Raw genomic sequence first — 22,800 nt, forward strand, 5'->3', positions numbered from 1 at the left:
TGTTTATTATTGAACTCTGGGTGGCATTTGGGGGGACAGTTGGTTAGAAAAATATACACATACATATTTTGTACAGAGACATAAACAAAATGTAGCCAGGGCACCTCAATTCTGAGCCAAGATATTAAAAAATATACATCTTCTTTGTGGTCTGTCGGAGCTGCTCATATTAGCAATACTTACTCTGAAATTAGGTTTAACAACTCTATCCCTATATGTAGCCACAAATATGTTCACATGTGGCATTAATGTGGAAAGAAAACAAATGAAATATGCTCAGATGCATTTTCATTTTGTTAAATCTTAAAGAAAGAAAGGGTTTTACAAAGCCTTTTGGAGTCTCTCTTGGCTAAAAAGGAAATCCTTTTGCCATTAACTGCTCCTGCAGAGACAGCCTGCTAGCTGCAAGATCATGATGAGGGTAAGCATTAATTAAATCTAACTGTGAGAGAATAATTATGTACACATATCCGTCAGGGCAGGTTGTCACTATCCAGTAACAAAGTTGGATACAAACTCCATCAGCAGAACTGTCAGGCGGCTGTTAAAAGGATATAAATGGGTCCCAAAAGGATCATTTCATTTGGGGGGGGAAAATTGGATTGCAAAGGATTAATGAGGCGAGGGGTTTGTGTTTTCAATTGGATGTAAAATGCAAACTGAGTAAGTTGTGATATCATCATTTAACCTTAATGTTTAGCTACATTTGGATTTTTATCACGTGGTGGGGGCAATTAGACCTTGTACATCAAACCAGCATTTTTCCATCATGGAATGAATTAAAGGTTAGTTTTCTGTTTTGTTTTTTTTTTTAAGTTAAATTGCACAAAAGTTTACAACAAAATCATAAAACCCAATTTATACAGATGGCATATTCTTAATAATAATTAGTTCAGAAAATGAATATGAATCCCACCAGAGTAATTAGGATATTCAGTAAAGGACCCTTGTTGTTGCTGCCTTCACTTCTGCCAAGTTTCAGTCTAAGCTCTAAGGCCCGTGTATGTGTAGAGACCCCACACAGGTAATGTGAATACAAGTCTTGGAGATATGTACTGCTAACAGACGCAGCTACAATGTAGGAGAAGGGACAGGAGAACTGGAAGCAGGAAGGTCTAACTTTATATCCAAGCTCCACCACTGACTGGCTGTGCAAGTTTGGGCAACTTACTTCATGTCTCTGAACATCCATTTCTTTTACAAAGTAAGTGTTAGAGAAACGTTGTTACAGTAATACATGTGAAACTCAATACTCTTAAAAGAGTAAAGAGCACAAAAGAAATGGCCAATAATTGTCAGATGATTGGGACATCAGATATATCTCCCAAATTAGAAAGTAGAATAAACAAAAAGCATGACACTAGCTTTGAGATTCATTCCTCCTATAATTTCACCTTTGTTGGAGGAATTAAAGAGAGTTATTTCTAGCCAAGGCAAAGGAGCAGGAAGCCTAACTGGTTTCATTGCAGCCTTGGTGGACAACTAGAATGGTTAGCACCAAAGTAATTTACTCCAGTTCACGTTTAATAATCTGTAATCATTGTACTTGAATGCTTGAGTGAGTGAGTGATTGTCTGTTTTTTCTCCAAACCTTGAGTTACATAGAGATGAGGACCTCATATGTCTAGATTTCCATTGCAGTCTCAGGACTGAGCATAGTATCTTACACTTGCTAGACACTCAGCTGAAAGAATAATGAAAGTAAAGTTGGAGACTCTGGGTAGGTACTTAAGCTTAGACAGAAGGAATAGGCGGGGCTAGAATTGGGGAAATGGGAATTAGCCACAGCAGCCCTAAAGAGCAGTTTGGAAAGGTCTCGTCCTATGGAAGGATAATTGCTCTGACTTGGACTTGTATGACTCTGCTGGGACCACAGATGATGATCTAAGAATGAGGCCAAAGAGTCTATCAGAGAGCTTAGCCATCCTGGGTTGCTGTAGTTATTGGTATAATTACCTACTCTTGAATTCTCAAGAACTTGTGGAGTTATTTCTATGTAGTTCTGCCTGAAAGCAAGAAGATTTCTTCGGGACCCTTCTCCATGTTACAATCTGCGAACGTTGATCTGCAACACTCCACTGAAAGGGAGCTCACCAACCTTTCTCAGCCAACACCCTCAGCAGGTAGCAAGGCTGACACAGATACAGGAAGGGGTCAGGTGTTACAGCTGCTCCCTGCAAATCTTTATAACCAGATCACACATAGGTAATTTGGAGAAGCCTCTTTCTCTCTACAGAAAATACCCTGACAATGGCTTTATTTCCATGGTTTTGTAATTGCTCAATGGGTTCATCTTGTCCATTGCCTGGAAAAGCTGAGGCACTGAGAACAGCACATTTTTACAATAGAGAGTTTAATTAATGCACAGCCAGCTAAATGGAAGACTGGGATTTCATTACTCAAATCACAGTCTCCCTGTGATTTCAGAAGTTAGAGTTTTTTAATGATAGTTTGGTGAGCAGGGGGTTAGGGAATAAGAAACACTGATTGGTTGGGTCATGGAAGAAATCATAGGGAGTGAAAGCTGTCTTCTTGCACTGAGTCAGTTCCTGGGTCGGGGCTACAAGACCAGATAAGCCAGTTTACTGATCTGTGTGGCACCAGCTAGTCCATCAGAAATCAGGGTCTGACATTCTGGCCAACATGGTAAAACCCCATCTCTACGAAAAGTACAAAAATTAGCTGGGCGTGCTGGCACGTGCCTGTAGTCTCAGCTACTCAGGAGGCTGAGGCAGGAGAATCACTTGAACCCGGGAGGCGGAGGTTGCAGTGGGCAAAAAAAAAAAAAAAAAAAAAGAAGAAGAAGAAGAAGAAAGAAAAAAGAAAAAAGAAAGAAATCAGGGTCTGAAAATACTTCAAACAATAATCTTAGGTTTTACGACAGTGATGTTATCTATAAGGGCAATTGGGGAGGTTAGGAATCCTGTGGCCACTGACTGCATGACACCAGAGCCATACTTTCTAATCTTGTGGCTAATGTGTTAATTTTACAAAGGAGGTCTGATCCCCAAGCAAGGAGTGGGTTTGTATCAGAAAGGGGTTGTTGTTGCCATCTTTGTTTCAAAGTTAAACTATAAACTAAATTTCTCCATAATTAGCTTGGCCTATGCCTAGGGTTGAACAAGGGCAGTGTATTAGTCCCTTTTCAGACTGCTGATAAAGACATACCCGAGACTGGGCAATTTACAAAAGAAAGAGGTTTAATTGAACTTACAGTTCCACTTGGCTGTAGAAGCCTCACAATCATGGCAGAAGGCAAGGAGGAGCAAGTCCCATCTTACATGGATGGAAGCAGGCAAAGAGAGAATGAGGAAGAATCAAAAGTGGAAACCCCTGATAAAACTATCAGATCTCATGAGACTTATTCACTCCTATGAGAACAGTATGGGGGAAACTGCACCTATGGTTCATTTATCTCCCACTAAGTCCCTCCTCCAACATGTGGGAATTACGGGAGTACAATTCAAGATGAGATTTGGGTGGGGACACAGAGCCAAACCATATCAGGCAGCTTGGAGGTTATAAGCAACATGGAATTGGTTAGGTCAGATTCTTTCATTGTCATAATCTCGGTAAAGGTAATTTCAATTTGAAGCAGAAATATGAGATATATGGATTGAAGGCAAATGCCACTTCTTTGCATTAAGAAATACACCATTATTGAAGTAAGCCTCTCTCTCTTAACCACAACCTCTGCCATACCCACTTTCTCCCTCCATTCCTCAAAAAACAAACAAAAACATAAAATCTGCACATGAATTGATTCTCCCTATATCCACCCCTTGATCGTAAATAAAACGAATTTCGTGACAGATAAAAATTAAACTACATTTGAAATGGGGAAGTTGCAGAGTCATCACTTGTAAGAAGAAGGTAGTCGTTAAGAATGGCCAAAGCCAGCAAAATTGAGGTTACAAGATGTCAAGACCCATAAACAGAATTTCTCTCTTCTTAAGAAAACTTTCTAACCTCTAATTTTTGAGGGCAGAATTTTATGTATGTCCATTTTATTATATTTTTAATAGTGTAGTTAAGTTTTTCTATATTATTAGTGAGAGCTTCTCTACTTGTTCTAATAGGAAGATTTTTGTAAAATGTCTCCCACTTGGGCTGTGTATTAATCAACATGTCCCTGTACTTCTCTCAGTTTTTTTTTTTTCTTTAAGGATTTTGAAACCATGTTCTTCCTATATGTAAGTACAAATTTCATTTCTTTCCCAGTAGATTTTTTTTTTTTGGTTAATTAATAATACTCTCTATTCCTAAGGATTTTTCCTTGTTCCTTCTTATTGTTGTAAACTTAATTTTGCCATATGATTCCATTTCTTTATAAGACTTCATTTGATTACTATTCACATAATATATATTTTTCCTTTCCCTTTCCCTACTGTCAAACTTTGTGTCCTTAGGCTTTAGAATGATCTCTGGGAAACAGTATATAACTGAGTATTGTTTAATACAACCTATCACTGGGCCAGGCATGGTGGCGCATGCCTGTAATCCCAGCAATTTGGGAGGCCAAGGGGAGCAGATCCCTTGAGCTCAGGAATTCAAGACTAGCCTGGGCAGCATGGTGAAACCTCATCTCTACAAAAAATACAAAAAATTCAACTGGGCATAGTGGCATGCACCTGTAGTACTGACTACTCAGGAGGCTGTGGTGGGAGGATTGCCTGAGCCCTGGAGGTTGCGGCTTCAGTGAGCTGAAATCACGCCACTGCACTCCAGCCTGGGTGACAGTAAGATTGTATCTCAACAACAAAAATGAAAAAAAAATAAAAACTATCACTGAATCTTAATATGCAAATTATATTCACTGTAATTTCTGATGCTTTGGGTTTTATTCCTGTCACTTTATCTTTCACTTTTTCCTTGCTCAGGCTCTCTCTCTACTTGTATCCCACCTCACCTCACCCCCTACCTGGAGTCATCATGACACCAGCTTCTGAACTCATAGCTTGGCTTTGCATTTCTTACAACTTATATTTGCATTCCTCAAGCCCAAGGGGCTTCCTTTCTTTACTTCTGGGATGAATCTGAATTTTTAAAAAAGTATATTTTGTCCAACATTTATCTTGTGTGTGTATGGAACAGGAAGAAGGCTCATGTTAGCTTTGTCAGCCATACTGCTGAAAGTTTACTACATGACTTGCCTGCTTTCTTTCCATGTAGGAATGGGAGCTTTTGTTATATCCACACACACACAGACACACACATGCAATTTCAGAATTGAGATTTTTATATCAAAATATTGAAGCCCAATATATAAACACAGAATACAAGCTTGATTAAAAAAAAAAAGCCCTACCTATTCAGCCACAGCTCCCCTGCCCCTTCTCCCTGAGCACCTATTTGCAGCATGCTTGAAAACATCTGCTAATGGCCCAGGCAGTCTATGTCATATCCTCACTATGTTTAATCATGTCTATCTCAATCATGGAAAAACGTAAAGCTTCTCTTTGTAGTCTTCTAAGTGACTTACACAGTTGATTACAGTTGAATTAGAAAAGAGCCAAAGTTGTCAACTTCTAACTATATATTTTGTTAAATTTCACCAACGGTCCCTCCTAGTGTAGGCAATAGGGCCTGCGAGGACCAAAAATAAAACCTTAAGCCCACCAACACACTGAATGGATACCCCTACCACACTCTAAGCCAAGAGAAACCTGAAAAGCTGAATTTCCCATTATGATGAAAAGGGCAGTCAGACATGCCTCATTATAACCCCCTTCTTTTGGAGTTTAGGCACAACTGACCAGCATTAATATTAAAATAGAGATCAAAAGACTGACAAAATAGACTCTGTAGCAATAAGATATCAAATTCCAACCTGACTCTGATGTAGTAACACATGACAAGTAGCAGACTCTGAAGGAAATCAAAATATTTTACTCCAAAATATATTTCCTTGACATATTTTGAAATGGCCTTGCAAAACCATCTTTTGTGGGGAATATCTGCATCTGTAGAGAATCTCCTTCTCTTTCTAGGTCTTTCTGCAAATCCAGGAGAAATTAAATAAGAGTCTGGTACTTTTAAGCTCTTAAAAAGTAGATTTACCATATTACCTTTAACGTTACTACCTGGAGGCTTCATCTACATAACGAGAATCTTGGCATCTACAACTCCCCCTTATCTTAACTCAAGCATTTACTTCAAGTCTTTAAAGCTTAACTCAACCAACTGCCAATCAGAAAATCTTTTAATCCACCTATGACCTGTAAGTACCCCTGAACCAACGTATACCTTACATATATCGATTTATGTCTTTGCCTATAACTTCTGTCTCCATAAAATGTGTAAAACCACACTGTTACTCTCAGGAACACTTTCTCAGGACCCCTTGGGACTACCGGGGTTCATAGTCACTCATATTGGCTTAAAATAAACCTCTTTAAATATTTTATGGATTTGGGCTTTTTTAAAAACATGATCTTCTATGTTCAAATGGCATAAAGAGCCAATGATTTCACAAATTAGAGGACTTGAATTATTCCATTCCTGGATCTACTAGTTTCTCTGTATGACATCAGTGAGTCCCTGTCTCCATCATTTCCACCTATACAAGCAGATTGGATCAGACAATGAAGCAGAATGATGATGTGTACCTTTTGGGCTCAATCCTCAAAAAACCTTGCAGCTCCTACTTCTGCTGATTTTGGATCTCTCAAGCATATGAACCAGGCTGGGATAGCTGGCTAGCCACAGGTGCATGAGACGTCAGCTGAACCTACCCCACACAAGACAGAACTAACCATCTGGAGCCAAGCCTGAATGTTTTTCTTGAATTAAGTGCTAAATAAATGGGTGCTATTTTAGTTCACTACATTTCAGGTTGTTTTATTATGCAACAATGCTAATGTAGCATTATACTATTCTACTGAAAGAAATATGGTAGAGTTGTATCCCTAGGCCCCACCAGGATCCAGAGCCTTCCGCTAAGGCTGCTTTCAGTTGCCTCTCCATTCTCCAGGCCAGAGAGAATTGACTGAGAGCCCCCTGACATATTTCAGATGGACAAGAAAAACTGCCTGAAGGAGACATACACTTTCAGGAACACAAACTTCTCTGAAAGACACATCAGGGAAGATTTATGGAGGCAGCTGTGTGCTCTGACTACTGATCAGCTTTCGTATGTCTCAGAGCAATACAACCTGTGAGTCATCGGGTTGGTGGTGGTACTGTCCCCAGCTGCACCTCTTACAAGGGACCTGAGGTCAAGAGACAGAAAGCCAGAGACCTAGGGAAAAGGTTTCCTAATCAAAGATACATGTCATTTCTTGTCTTTGAAGATGCCAGGGCTCTGATTCCAGGATGCAACAAATCTATAGCATGCTTTAAAGAAGCATTTCCATAAGCATCCTAGCATATTCTCATGACAGTCCTGGACAAAAAGAATGGCAGATATCCTCACATCCCCAGATACTGGGGATGAAATCCCGAGGATATTAAGCAGTTTCTCTGAGGATCCTCCCTGAGGATCCATTGAACTAAGGTAGGGTTGGGGTTCAAATCAGAAGTTTTTGACTCCAAATTCTAAACCTTCCAGTGGACAACAATGTTTCTCAATTATATATATCATCAAAGACTATTTGAGTTGGGGGAGACCTATGGAAATTAGCGCATCACTTTTGCTTTCCAAATTAACAACAACAAAGATTCATTAGGTGCTTACAATGTTCAGTACAGCCTGCTGAGCAGTTTACATACATTAACTAATTCTCCCAGCCTCCCTGTGAGGTGACTGATTGTATGATTTGTAGATTAGGTAATGGAGATTTGATGCTTAAATCATTTCCCAAAGTTGAACCAGTCAGTGGCAGAGCTAGGATGTGGATCCACATCTGTCTAACTCCAGACCCATTGTGGCACACTGCCACAATGCCATATAGCCTTTTAGATTTGGACATTGAGGCCCAGAGAGTGGAAGGTCTTGTCCAAGATCATGAAGCCAGTTTGATTAATTGTCCATTAATTCATCAATTATTAAAATTGAGGATCTGCTATTTGTCAGGAAGCAGGCTAGCCAATGGGAACACAGACATGACCTAAACATAGTTGTGCACTTGAGAGTAATTAAGGGAGAAGAAGTAACTATAAACTACTTGAATAAAAATATAGTAAATGACAAATAGGGAAGATAGTGAAGAGCTTGTCAAAGTTTGGAGGAGGTATGCATGACTTTCATTTGGGAAAAATTTGAAAATCCTTCACGAAGAAAATGACTTAAAGGTCTTTTTTGAAAGAAGAGTAGACTTTGCATATTGGCAACAGGAAAGAGGGAGAAATTCAAGTTGCAGAAAGAGCATAGAGGTGGAGGTAAAAGGAGTTATTTCATCATAGACTCAGGGCTGGTCTCCAGGTAGTTGTATCTACCCAGTTCTCCTTGTAACCCCTATAACTATCTCATGGTTTAAGTGTAAACTCATTTTGACAATGCAATGTCAAAATTTCCTTTGTCAAAAGGGGCAGTAAACCTAAACCCCACCCAAAAATCCTTGGTAGGAAGGGAAGGCTGCTAAGAAGGATAAAGGGTAGGGAAGCAAAGATGGGGACAAAAGAAACAAAGAAAGATCAGTCCTGGGGCTGCCTGTTCAATATTTAAGAGGAGCAACAATCCATTAAGGCAACTAATTTAAAGTCGCTAATGTTTCTATTTTCTTCCAACTGATTGAATAATTCATGGCCAGTTACTAATGAAAATTATATATACATACACACACACACACACACACATACAACACGCCTGTGTTCCAGGGACAGTGTCCCACAGTAAAAGCACATTGAAGCTTATCTATCAAGAAGGATAAAGGAGCCAGAATTTGCTTCTCCTCCCAAGTGTGGGATGCTGCTGGGAAATGTGTGAGCAAAATCCAGGGTCTGATTTTGATGGAGGGTTTTGTGGTTTCCCATCTTCCCACTGGCACCTGCCTGGATCACATTTTCCCCCAGATATTCCCCTTACCCCCTGCACAGCTTCATCCCCATGTGCATTTGCATATTTTCTTTCTTCTACTAGCAATGTCTTCACAAACTTCTCTTTAGTTAATGCATTACTTAAGATTATCTGCTCTGCGAAGTCTTCTTTAATTATTCCCCCAGTTTACTAAACACTCCAAGCCAGCCCACAAAACCTTCATGTATCCATTGTGGTGCAGATATGTAATCCCCTGCTTCCTTCAATAAATGGTGAAGTACTGGTAGGCAGAGATCTAGGTGGCATATACTATATATGCATGGCAAACTACAAACATTGAGAGAGGATGCCTTAAAAAATGCACAGAGCACTGTCCAGTGATGTAACACTGTGGGCTCCTGACGACATGAGATTGGTTTCCTGGGGTCAGCTAAAAGCTGCGGGGACAGTGCTGATTCATTTTTAACTCAGAGCGGGAGATGCCTCACCTTCTAGGACCTCATAGTTCCTGAACACCCTCACAGCAGCGCTGATGACACAGAAACACTGCCAATGCAAGAGAAGCTGCACGTACTTCCTTCCAGGATCTAGACTAGGTAGGTATAATTTCACAGCTGAAAGATCTTAGTCGTGGTAGCTAAGAGTAGAGCTCAAGTCATCTGGGAATTTAAATGTGGGCTCTGAATTCATAGCTCCACTATGTACTACTTGAGTAAACTTAGACAAGTGACTGAAACTGTGTAAGCTTGAGTTTCCTCCTTTGTTGAATGGGGATAATTATAGTACTTACCTTATGGGATACTGGGAGCTTTTAAATAAGATAAAACGTGTGATGAGCAAGGTGTCTAGAACGTACCAAATGCTCAATAGATGGTAGGCACTGCATCCCATTAACCCTTTGCATTCTGTGAACTCCCAGCTACCTCCCTTTATCTATTTGCCCATCTCCATCCATTCATTAATTTATTCATACATTCTCCCATTAAACAAATTACTATCCCATGCCAGTTCCCTGTTAGGCATTCATTCTACAGAGAGAGACACAAATCACTGTTTTTTCCACCATGGGACTGTGAGAGCTGAAGAAGGTGACAGATGTATTTACGACGGACTGCAATAAGGGCAGTGATAAGAAACAGTACTGGGGCTATGAGTGCTCAGAGAAAAGAGTAGCTCGCTCAGCTGTGGTAGGGGCTGAGAAAATGCTTCACAGAGCAGACGCTGAGGCTGGATTTTGAAGATAAACAGCAATTTTTTGCCTGGAGCGAAAGGGTGGGGAGGAGGAAAGAGCCTTTCAGGAAGAATATGATCCGTGCTCGGACCTAGAAAGCAAGGCACACGGCGCAAGCGAGAAGCGGCCCGTGTGCTGGACGCTGTAGGACACAGTGGGTTGGGGGTCAGGAGCAGACAGAGACAGGGTACAACTCAGGCAGCCTTGTGCAGCAAGAGATGGCAACTTTTAATCCCATTCAACAATATGCCCTTCATCCTATTGGTTCTTGTTTCTTTAACAGGGTAAATGTATCTCTGTGAGGTAATAATACTGATAAAAATAAGACTAATAATCATAGCAGTGATAAGAATAATAAATAACACAATAAAAGAGCACATATATCAGTATGCAAATTCTGTCTGGCTTTGTGCTAAATGCTTTACTAGGATTATCTTATTCCAGCCTATGGAAATCCTTTGAAGATGGTAGCATTCTCATCCCCTTATAATCAGCTAAATCACAGTTCTTCTTCCTGGGACATCAATACTATATGAGGAATTGAGCAAATGTTAAATTAATTAACTGACAAATACTATAACATAACTTAAACTAAAATAAACATGCATATACTATGAAATAAAATGGCACGATCTTTTAAAAGATGAACCTGAAATGTGGACAGATTCCTTTGAGCATAGCTGCAGACCCTTTGGGGTTAAGTTCATTTTCATCTGCCTTTAAGAAGACGTCAAGAAGCTCAAGAAGCCTCCAGTGCGAGTGACAGAAAATCAGGACAATGTTCTAGGTGGGGGAGGAACATGGCCAAATTTAGTGTGTTTTCAAATGATCACCCAGCTGCTAGGGTGGAGCATACATTCATCTGTGACAAGGCCGCTGCAGGAATCTGGATGAGGGACAAGGAGACCTCAACCAAGCTAGAGGCAATGGCTCAGGAAGGCGAAGATGGATTTATGAGACTCTGTAAGCCAATGGGTAGGCCTTGGATGACAGTGATGGTACTAGCTAGTCCTTACTGAGGGTGGAACATGGGACAGGCACTGGGCTAAGCATCTCTTGGGTATTAATTCACAACCCACATGTGATGTTGGTATTATTAGCACTATTTCCAGAAGGGAAAACAGAGCTCTTTTTCATTTGCTTAAGAGCATTTAGTTAGTCAATGGTGGAATTAAATTTCAAATACGAAGTCCCGCTTTCAAAAACCACTATCTAACTAAATGAACCCATGGAATTTCTTCTGCACATGCGAAGAAATCCTCCTCTGCTTTATGTTAATACCACTCCCCTTTATATTGCACATGAGAGGCTGGGGAGTGGTTCCTTAACAGCAGCCTCATAAAACCCCATCACTAAAAACATGAAGTCAGCAGTTCAAATCTCCACTAGCCTTCCTCTGTCTGACTAAGAATGATGCACTTCAGCCTCCACCAGGCATCTCAGGAGGAAGCCATAGCTACACAAATACCTTGGAGCTGCTTTTAACCACGTGCTCAATTCCATGGCACTGGTTCTCGGCTACCTACTCCATCTGTTGGGAACTAGTGGGCACCATGGCCCAGGCGTGAGGCCTAAGGAAGCAGAAAGAGGGCAGGTGCTCCCAATCTGGACCAGGCAGCCCACGGCCACCTCAACGGCAGGGGAGGGCAGAAACAGTGAAAGACAGAGGATTCAGACCAACCTATTTGGGATTTTGGAGGCTAATGGAACATTTCCAAAATTGTGTTCCTATAGATGTTTCTGTTCCACAAGTCATTAATAAATGTTCCAGCAGGAGTAATAAGAGTTTGCAGTCAATATAGTATCAAGACATCGAGTTAGGCCGGGCACGGTGGCTCAAGCCTGTAATCCCAGCACTTTGGGAGGCCGAGGCGGGTGGATCACGAGGTCAGGAGATCGAGACCATCCTGGCTAACATGGTGAAACCCCGTCTCTACTAAAAATACAAAAAACTAGCCGGGCGTGGTGGCGGGCGCCTGTAGTCCCAGCTACTCAGAGGCTGAGGCGGGAGAATGGCGTGAATCCGGGAGGTGGAGCTTGCAGTGAGCTGAGATCGCGCCACTGCACTCCAGCCTGGGCGACAGAGCGAGACTCCGTCTCAAAAAAAAAAAAAAAAGTCATCGAGTTAAACAAAGCAGCCCAGCTTTCTGTACTGCAGGACTTCTCAGAGTTTTTAATAGACTAAGATTCATTCAAGAATCTTCAAGAAAAAGAGGAGGGTGGAGAATTTCCAACTTTTTTTTTTTTTTAAATCATGAAATTCTTTTGTCCAAGAAAATCTTGATGGGCTGTCTTGGGTAAGTTTGGAAGTATAGGGGTGACATATACTGTCCTTACTCTTCTCCTGCAGAAATTGTATCCCATGGTAGCAGCAAAATCACAAGCACATTGTGATTAAGTTGTTTTGGAAATTGCTTTAATAACATCCACTTGAGCACATTTACTGTGCTATTTGTCAGTGAGTCTGTCTAAGAGGGGAATAGAATTCTCTGGGCATCGGTACCAGGAGGCTTTGGTTTATCACAGATTCCTCTTGCACCATCAATATGAAAGTTATAAAGCTGAGCCATTTTCCAGTGATCTTTGATGTTAATACACTCATTTACTCAAAAAAATTTATTAAGCCATTTCTATGCGTTAGATTTATAAATATGAAGCTTATATTTTAGAGAAGAGGACAGAAGACAAGCAAAAATTTAAAAATTTTAGTCTGAACTACTACTGTGAAAGAAGTTAAAAAAAAAAGGATGACGTAAGAGATAGTAGCAGGTTGGGGACTGAAAGGAGCAAAAGTGTAGATTGGGTAGTCATGGAAGTTGGTTTTTAGGAGCTGACATTTTAAAGGCGTGAAGGGGCTGGCTAGGAGAGCAGCTGGGGGAAAGAAAGAGGCATGGCAAGGAGAAGGAAGAACAAGTTCTCAGATGCTAAAGAAGGAACCGTTTGCTGTGCTCGTGAAACATGAAGGAAGCCAGTTTGGCTGGAGCACAAGGAAGTGCAGAGCAAATGATGTTCGAAAAGAGGGCAGGAGCCAGAGCCAGATCCGCAAGCCAAGGTGCAGAGTTTGGATCATATTCTAAGAATAACAGAAAACTGTCAAAGGATTTTAAGCAGGGGAGGGGCTTTCTCTGGTTTATCTTTCTAAAAGATTGCTTTGGTAGTTTTGAGGAGACTGAATGCAAGGAGGGTAGAGTTGTAAGGAGCAGTTAATAAATGACAGTGATCATGATGGTGACAAAGAGGAAGGACAGATATGGAAGAGATACAAATAAATTACTTCATGCATAGTTATCTGAGACCCCATCTAACTTGTAAATTAAAATAACTTAAAACATATTTTTATTAATAGTCTGACTATGAAATTCTTCTCTAAGAGGGGAAACATGTTAAAGTAAGTGCCAACTTTTATGCAAAAATACTTTCTATGTGACACTGTTTATCATGATGAAATACTAGGAGCAGCCCAAATGCCTAATAGTAGGGGCTTAGTGAAGAAAATTATGGTGCATAAAAATAATATTTTTGAAAAATTCATTGACATAAAAATGTTTAGAATGTAATGTTAAAAAATGAATTCAGGTTGGTAATGAAGGGGAAAAAGCTACAGACTTGGAGTCAAGAGTGTTTATGGAGTATGTATGTGCAGAGAGGACTTAGGAGGGGAATTTCTGGTGAATGATAAAGAGGTAAAGATGAATAGGTAAAGCTATATGAAATTTCAAGTAACCCTAAATGCCTCACCCAGAACAAACATAAGATTGCATGTATTCATTTCCTGATGCATGCCATCTGAACTTTCCAAGGTGGTCTACATTCAGCCTTTTATCAGGTCTTCACAACAATCTTCTGATGTAGGGCTTGGTGTCTTCATTTTATAGAAGAAGAAACTGAGGTTCAGGGAGAACCAATGACACTTCCAAAGTCATGCAAGTTAAAACTAACTTGGGCAGGGACTAGCACACAGACCTCTCTGACTTTAAGGTGACTACTCTGCATCACTACAAAATGGTTTAAACCTGGGGTTTGCCATGGGAGTTCCCAAAATGAATTCCATCATTTTCTTCTGCCTCAATTTATGACCTCACAGCTTAACATGTAGAGCTTCGTTTTTTTACAGGATTCAAGATTTTACAAGATTAAGAATTAGACATCCTCTCAACAGACAGCAAACATCTATTATGTGTCAGACACTGATTTAGGCCAGGAATGTAAAATATTAAGACAATCTCTACCTTCAAAGAACTCTCTGTCTAGCTAAGGAAAGAGCCAGACAAAAGAAAATTATATCACACAAAAATGAATCTAGTGCTTAATACATGTATAAAGGAAAGCTGGGAGGATTCAGAGTGAATTGTGACTGCGAATCAACAATGTCTTCATAGAAATGTGCCATGCATGTTAAGCTCGAAAAGACAGGTAGAATTTCATTAGTGTATTAGGTTGGTGCAAAAGTAATAGCACCAACATAACAGTACATAGTGGTTAAGTTAAAAGGTTTGAGAATCAGACTGCTGGGTTCTCCCTGGCCCCACAACTTACTAGAATGTCCCCTTGGACAGATTACAATAGTTGTTTGTACCTTAGTGAAATTATCTGTAAAATGGGAATTACCACTGTATCTGCTTCATAGGGTTGCTGTGAGAATCAAATGAGATAAGATGTGTACATCATTTAACCTGCTTCTTGGAATAAGTTAAGTGTCAATAAGTGCCAACAATTACCCTTAGGGGCCAGAGAGGTGGTTTCATGCAGAGAGCATGGCATGGGAAAGAGCACTGAGGACAGAGCACATCAATCTAGGAAAGACAGTGGAGACCAGAGCCCTGTGTGGCTTTGAGTGTCATCTTCATAACCTGAACATGTCTGAAGGTGCTAGATAACCACTGAAGCTGTGGGAAAAGGGGGATGACCTGATCAGAGCCAAGTTACAGGAAATGGAGAAGTGAGATGCAAGAAGAGGAGACTACTACCTTTTCTGTCTACTCAGCTGGAGACTACTGAGTAGATAGAAAAAAATGGTTTGGAAATTAAGCAGGGACAAGTTGGTTTCCTTCATATACAAAGTCACATAGATAGTAGAAGAAGAAAGAAGGAATGAGGAGGAGAAGGAGAAGGAGGAAGAGAAGTAGGAGGAGATAAAAATGAAGGAGGAGGAGATGTAGAAGGAGAAGGAGGAGGAAGAAGAGGATAAGGAGGATAAGGAGGATAAGGAGGAGGAGGAGGAGGAGAAGGAGGAGAAGGAGGAGAAGGAGGAGAAGGAGGAGAAGGAGGAGAAGAGAAGGAGAAGCAGCAGCAGCAGCAGCATCCGTGAGGAAAAGGAGCAGGAAGAAAATATCTGCTTTTTAACAACTGCTGGGTTAGGAACTGTGCTGAGATATTCTTACAACCCTGTGAGACAAGAGTGGCTTGGAGAAGTAGAGGGATTTGCCCTGAGTGAGATAGCTAGGTAGCAGCAGAAACAAAAGTTGAATTAATTCTGTCTAATTTACAATACCACTCTTGATCATTATGTTATTCAGCCTACTAAAAAGTAGGCTCAGATCCCTGTTTCTGGCTCCCAGTCTAAGGATGTCTCCTACTAGAATGCTCTGCCACTTTGTACTCTCTGACCAGCGACAATGTAAAGAACATCTACTCTGCAGAGGTCCTGGTGTTACACACTTTCCATATATAGTTGCTCATCTCAGTCACTGTAAAATTTATACGATCCATTCTCATTCTCAGCTGAGGCACTTGGGGCTCAGAGAGGTTAGCTCTGGGTGTAGGGAGCATAGGTCTTCAGCCTCCAAGGGGATTTATCAGGGAGAGAGTGGCACGCGTTCTATAAGCACAGGGAAGCAAGGGAAGAAGGCACAGATCTTCCTAGCATCTTTGGAATCAGGGAACAGCCTTCTGACTTCCTGGCCAGATGTGCCAGGAGGGCCTACCTCGAGACTTGCTCCTCCGCTTCCTCTTTCCTGCCGACGTGCTGCGCAGGGCTGGTTGCAGCTGACCGATCTCGATGGGCGTGTTAGCGCGGAAACTCTCCTTGAACTTCTGCATCAGGGACTCCACTGTCTCCTGAGTCACCTCAGCTGCTGCTATAAGGTAGCAATGGAGCTGAGGTTAGGGCTTGAGCCCACCCTCAGCCCCTAGAGCACTAGGCCTGGCCACCCTAATTCCTTGAAACTCCCTCCCTGACCCATTGAAGATATAGAATCACAACCTATCAGTCTAACCACAGATGTATCTGTTGGATTACATACTTATGTATTCAACATTTACTACGTTCCAGATACTGCTCTAGGCCCTTGAGACTAGAGGGCTTGGTAGTGAAATGTGAGACACAATTCATTATTCAAGTAATTCTTATTTCAATAGGAGACATATCTAGACAATTCTAACATTGTACAATAGTTTTGCAATAGAAGAGTACAAAATTCCAGAGGATCACTGAAAAGGGTCAACTAACCCATCTGAGAATCAGGTAGGCTTCCAGAAGGAGGCAATATTTAGGATGAGACCTTAAGGATGAGTAAGAATTAGTAAAGAAAGCAGGATCAGGGTGATGTTGGATAGACCAGAGAAGACAGCATCCTGGATGGAAGGAAAAGTATGTATGATGATCTGAAGCCAGAAGAAGCATGGTGCTTGAGCCATGGAAAGTAATTTATGGTAGTTGCAAGGGAGCTTGCAAAGAGATGAGGTTGGAGTGAAAAGGACATCTGGTAGGCCACACTTAGGAGTATAAATTGTATCCTAATGGCAAAAGGTAATCACCAAAAGGTTTTAAACAGGAAATTGCTGTGTTCAAGTTAAGTCACTTTGAAAACAATCACTAACTAAAGTATGGAGAATCCAAATTGAGGGAGGAAAGGAGGCCTGGACTGATGCTTTGGAAGTAGCCAGCCAAAGGCAATGGTGGCCTGAACCAGGGCAGTGGCAGCGAAGGTTACACAGTATTTTAGGAGACACAACAACAGTACTGTGGATATGTCGATCACTTAGCAACATAAACCCATTTTATTGAGGGGACGTTGAAGCTCCAAAACACAATATATGACTTGCTCCAAGATAGGAAGTAGCAGAGTCAAGCCTTCTAACCCCTTGTCCAATATTCCATTTGCACCAATACCTTCCAATGAACTGTTAGTAGCCACATTTCCAAAAAAGTTTCAAAATTGAAACTGGTAGAAAGTTCAGTACATGGAGAAAGTAAGGTCAGAAGGGCAGAGAGAAAAAGTTGGAAGATAAAAGGAAAAAAATAACAGAAAAGCTTGAGAAGGAAGGAAAGAGGCAACATAAAAAGCAAGGAGAGAAAACCAAAAAGAAGAAAAGAAAATCTGCTGAATAGCCTCAGTGCCTTTGTTCTGAGAAATTCCCAAAGACAGCCCTGACTTTGAAATCTTCAAACTCAGCCCTCCCTCCATCTATGTCTCCAGAGGTTCAGAAATTTCTTCTTCAGTTTGAGCTACCTGCTGTCTGATGCCAAGAGATGGGATGTGCCAACGATTTCTGTTTCTTTGAAGGGGCTTCATCAGACTAGACAAAGAAGGCTCCTGAACATCCCAGTATTCATTTCTAAGGAGCTCCTGTTTTCTCAGGGAAGCTTATCAGCTTAGACAGATGTGTCTGCAGAGTAAGTCAGATCTAGAGGGCTTGCTCTGGTATTGGGTTTTGTGAGAAGTCCCATCTTGAGGGTGACAGGGAAAAGGTATGATTACTAAGGAAGAAAGACAATTGACAGTAAAAATGAATCATGTGGTAGCATTACAGTTTCCTCATCTGCCTCCTTTGCTATCTCTCTCCACAGATATCTCAATTACGTGTACTTGAAGATGAACCAAGAAGATTCCAGACATGGGTTCCCTTCTCCAAGCCTGGGATGAAGAATCCTCCAGCTATAGCCTACAGTACAATTCCGAGAATCAATGACATGCCCAGTTTTGATTCCTTAAACCCAGAGAGAAAAGTGCTTTGCCCAAAATTGTAACAGGTGGGCTACACTTTGGTCAAAAGTCCAGAATAAGCCACAGTTTGGAATCCTCAAAGGGAATGACCCACATAGGGTCTATCAATATTCATTCATTCATTTCTGCATTGATTCATTGATTCATTCATTCAACAGAATTTACAGAAAAAAACTTTATATACCAATGCTGCGAACCAAAGACATAGCTTAGTTTGGGCTGCCATAACAAAAATATCATAGCTTGATTGTCTTAAACAACAGACATTTATTTTTTTCACAGTTCTGAAGGCTAAAAGTTCAACATCAGGGTGGTTTTGGTGAGATTTCTATTCCTGGCTTACAGATGGCCACCTTCTCCTCCCTGTGTCCTCACTCTGTGGGGGAGCAGGGAAAGAGAGAGAGAAGAGAGAATAAACTCTCCCTTCCTCTTTTGATAAGGCCAAAGTTCAATCAGATCAGGACCCCTTCTTTTGACCTCATTTAATCTTAATTACCTCCCAAAGATTCTATCTCCAGACACAACCACAGATCAAATTGTGTTCCCTCCTTCCCCAATTTACATGCTGGAGCTCTAACTCCCAGTGTGACTGTATTTGGAGGCGAGGGTTTTAGTAGGTAATTAAGGTTAGATGAGGTCATAAGAATGGGATCCCAATCTGATAGGATAGGTGACCTTATAAAAAGGGTAAGAAAGAAAGACCCCACTCTCTTCCTATGGCCACACACTGAGGGAAGGCTGTGAGAGGACACAGTAAGGGGTGGCATCTGCAGGCCAGGAAGAGGACCCTCGCCAGAACTCAAACATGCTGGCACCTTGATCTTGACTTTTCAGCCTCCAGAAGTATGAGAAAATAAATTTCTCTTGTTTAAGGCACCCAGTCTACAGGTTAAGCATCCCGAATCCAAAAATCTGAAATCTGAAATGCTCCAAAATCTGAAACCTTTTGAGCATGGACATGATGCTTTAATGTCATTCTCTGAGGCAAACTTGTCCAACCCGCAGCCCAGGGGTCACATGCAGCCCAGAGCAGCTTTGAATGCAGCCCTAACGCAAATTCATAAACTTCCATAAAACATTAGGAGATTTGAATTTTTTGTTTTTTGTTCATTTGTTTTTGATTTTTGGTTTTTAGTTCATCAGTTATTATTAATGTTAGTGTATTTTATGTGTGGCCCATTCTTCTTTGAATGTGGTTCAGGGAAACCAAAGGATTGGACACCCTGCTCCAAGGAAATGATTTTGGAAGCATTAAAAAAATTTTCTTTTTCGTTTTTGTGGGTACATAGAAGGTGTATATGTTTATGGAGTAAAAGAGACATTTTGATACTGGCATGCAGGGTGAAATAAGCACAGCATGGAGAATAGGGTATCCATCCCTTCAAGTATTTATTATTTGAATTACAAACAAACCAATTATACTCTTCAAGTTATCTAAAATACACAATGGAGTTATTATTGACTATAATCACTCTGTTGTGCTATCAGATAGGCCTTATTCATTTTTTCTAACTATTTTTTTTAACCCATTAACCATCTCCGCCTTCCCCATACCCTCTCCAAGGGAATATTTTGGATTTTGGATTAGGGATGTCCACTGGTATATGAAATGCAAATATTCCAAAATTAAAAATAAAAAAAAAATCAAAAACACTTCTGGTCTCAAGCATGTTGGATAAGGGATACTCAGCCTGTATTTTGTTATGGTAGCTTGAGAAGACTAAAGCACAGTCAGACGGGTGGTTAGGGTTTCAATACAAGAATTTGGTGGGGAGGTGGACACAAACATTCAATCCATAACGAGGTAAAATAGTGAATAAAACCACACAATTTCCTCATGCTTGCCATATAGATAAGAAGACCAACATTAATTAATAATTGACATCTGAATGTAAAATTTACAAGTGATATGTTCTCTAAAGGAGAGATGAAGGATGACATGAAAGGCTATATTAGAAGACTATGAGCTAGTCTAGGAAAATCATGGAAATTTGCTCCAATGAAGTGAGCAGTGTGACTAAGGTCTTAGAGTATAGTTAATCGGATGGAGAGGAAGTAGCAGAGATTAGGAGGAGTGAAGTGAGGACAGCAAAAGAGGCAGAGGAAACAGTCTACACAGAGACCTCTTGGGGAGAAAGAATATGGGAGGGGCTGTAATCTGCAGCTGGGGCCGAATCACTGAAAGCAGGCAATGTGAGATAATACTGGAGAAAAAAAACAAAAATAGAAAACCCTAATCCTAGCCCTAACCCTTGAGGCTTTGTTAAGAACAGGATGCTGAAGGTTAGACTGGAGAGTGATGTGATCAGATTTGCATTTAGCGGGAAGATTGCTGATTGCTCTGGTAGAAGAGAGAAAAAATTTACTGGAGAAGGACAGGAATGAAAGTGAGAAGACCAACCAGGAAGACAATGTAGTCATAAAGAAATTGTAGTATGCGATGGTGGCAGCCTGGCATGGGGTCGCTCGGGTAGAGACAGAGAGTAGATAGAGTAGTAGAGAGAGTAGACACAAGTAGCCAAGTACTAGAGACAGAGGAGTGGGCAAATTTGAAAGTTACAGGTAAAACGTGCTCAGAAGGTGGAGACTGATTGATAAGGGAAAAGGAGGGATTAAGGATGACTCCTGGTCTCCTGGCTTGCACAGATATGGATGATGGTTCCTCAGTAAGAGAAGGAACATTGTGAGAGATGACATTTGAGAGGAGTGAACACGAGTTTTTGTTTGTTTTGTTTTTTCTTTTTTTTTGAGATGGAGTCTCTCTCTGTCACCCAGGCTGGTGTGCAGTGGCGTGATCTCAGCTCACTGTAACCTCTGCTGCCTCCTGGGTTCAAGCAATTCTCATGCCTCAGCCTCCCGACTAGCGGGGATTATAGGCGTGCACCACCATGCCTATACTATATATAGGATTTTTAGTAGAAATGGGGTTTCACCATGTTGGCCAGGCTGGTCTCGAACTCCTGACTACAAGTGATTGGCCTGCCTCAGCCTCTCAAAGTGTTGGGATTACAGGCATGTACAGGTTTGTTACAAGGTAAACTGTGTGTCAGGGGAGGTTGGTGTGCAGATTATTTTATCACCCAGGTAATAAGCATAGTACCTGATAGGAAGTTTTTCTATATGAAAACCTCAGAATGTCTTTCAGATGTCTAAGTGGAGATGCTGTGTAGACAGGGAGTTATGTGGATCACACACGCACAGGAGAGAGCTGGACTCTATGGAGACTCAATACCTGCATTCCTTAGAAAAGGTAGACAGTGACTGTGGGTAGTGGCTGAGAACATGAGCTTCTGTGCTGGCAGAACAGAGGCAGCAGAACCTCTGCTCATTCCTGGCTTCTGCTGGCTGTTCTCCATTCACACTCCCAGATCCACCCCCCAACCTCTGCGCTGTGCCACCCGCTCCTTGTTCGATGGCTACTAGTTGGGTTTGGCCCGTGGGATGCCCCAGAAAGATATGGGAGGAATTTGAAGGTATTTCTTTCCTTTCTCCCTTCCTGTTTCAGTACCATGTTTCCGATAGAGACTGAGATTCTCAACAATTACAGCTTTCTGCCCAGTGTCCCTTTTCCGCAGTCCCAGTTCTCACAGGGTCCAGTAAAACCACGTCTTCTCCCAGTCTCTTCAGTTCTAGAATTCAGTAGTGGCTTCCCGACACTTCTGGTCCTGGTACCTTGAAATTCCTATGTTGATTCTTTTTACTTTGCCTGCACCTCTATAAATAGCCACTTCATTGAATTCTTTTTTTAAAAAAATCCCATTTGAAGCTGTGTTCTTTGTCCAGCTGGGACCTTGACTGATATATCATTCAGCTTCCCTCTTTTTTTTTCATGGCTCTGACATTCAACATTTCCTAAAGGTCAGCCTCTTTCCATTTTGTAATTTCTGTTTTCTTTCTTCTAAGCTGATACAGATTTGACTGGCTGGGAAAAGAAGGCACACAGAGAAGGAAGGGGTGCTCCCCTGAGCTGCAAGGGTTTCTAATCCCCACTGTAGCAAATCCCATCCATCTGTTTGGCTGCTCTTGCCTCAGTGACAGTGCCAAAAGCCCAGGCAGGCTTAGAGGGGGAAGTGCTTTGAAACCTCTCCACGGCCGATTTCATCCTGCATACAACTCCCCCTATCCATGATCCCTCCCGACCCCATTCAGCAGCTCTATCAATATCAATATATCAAGTTGTCCAAACAAGCCACATTACCTCCTGGTACCCGCTGAGCTCTGACTCCCCAGAGCGGCAAAATGCTCACCCATCGCCTGGATGAATGCAACAGATGGTGCTTGATCTGAGCATCGCGGCAGGCCCAGGAAAGGGAGGGAGGGGAGGGGAACGCCGCCTCTTTCTAATTGACATATGAGAGATTGTCAAGCTTAATGGTGACAAACCACTGGGGCCTGAGGAAGAGAGCCCTGGTATCCAAGCAAAGCTAGAGAGACAGGAGGGGAAAGGAAAAGACAGGAGGGAAGAGGAGGAAAAAAACAAGAATGAAAGAGAGAACTGTGCTCAATAATAAAGAAGAGGAGACAAGAAAGAGGGGGTCAAAGATGAGTAGGAAGGAGCGGAGAGGCAGAACACAGAGGGAAAGGCTACAGAGGACAGGCGAGGAGACAGGGAAAGGAAAACAAGAGAAAGAAGAAGGCATAAAAGTTCACGGTGAGGGATAAAACACTACCAACTGGGTTCAGTGTCCAATGCTCAGGTGATGGGT

The 22,800-nt window shown here is 41.5% G+C and overlaps 1 protein-coding gene across 3 annotated transcripts in view; it reads right to left on the reverse strand.

The window, feature by feature from the left end:
- The window catches only part of ASTN2 (astrotactin 2), a 1,032,132-nt gene that overhangs the window by 728,119 nt on the left and 281,213 nt on the right, over positions 1-22,800 (reverse strand). For 2 of the 3 annotated variants that reach the window (XM_017949333.2, XM_017949331.2), the window contains exon 4: positions 16,073-16,225. The exons of the other annotated variant lie outside the window; for it this stretch is intronic. In XM_017949333.2, the coding sequence (XP_017804822.2) occupies positions 16,073-16,225 (153 nt within the window). The remainder of the gene's footprint in view (positions 1-16,072; positions 16,226-22,800) is intronic. 3 annotated transcript variants of the gene reach the window in all.

Source organism: Papio anubis, chromosome 13 (genome assembly GCF_008728515.1).
Source record: "Papio anubis isolate 15944 chromosome 13, Panubis1.0, whole genome shotgun sequence".
Taxonomy (NCBI): Eukaryota; Metazoa; Chordata; class Mammalia; order Primates; family Cercopithecidae; genus Papio; species Papio anubis.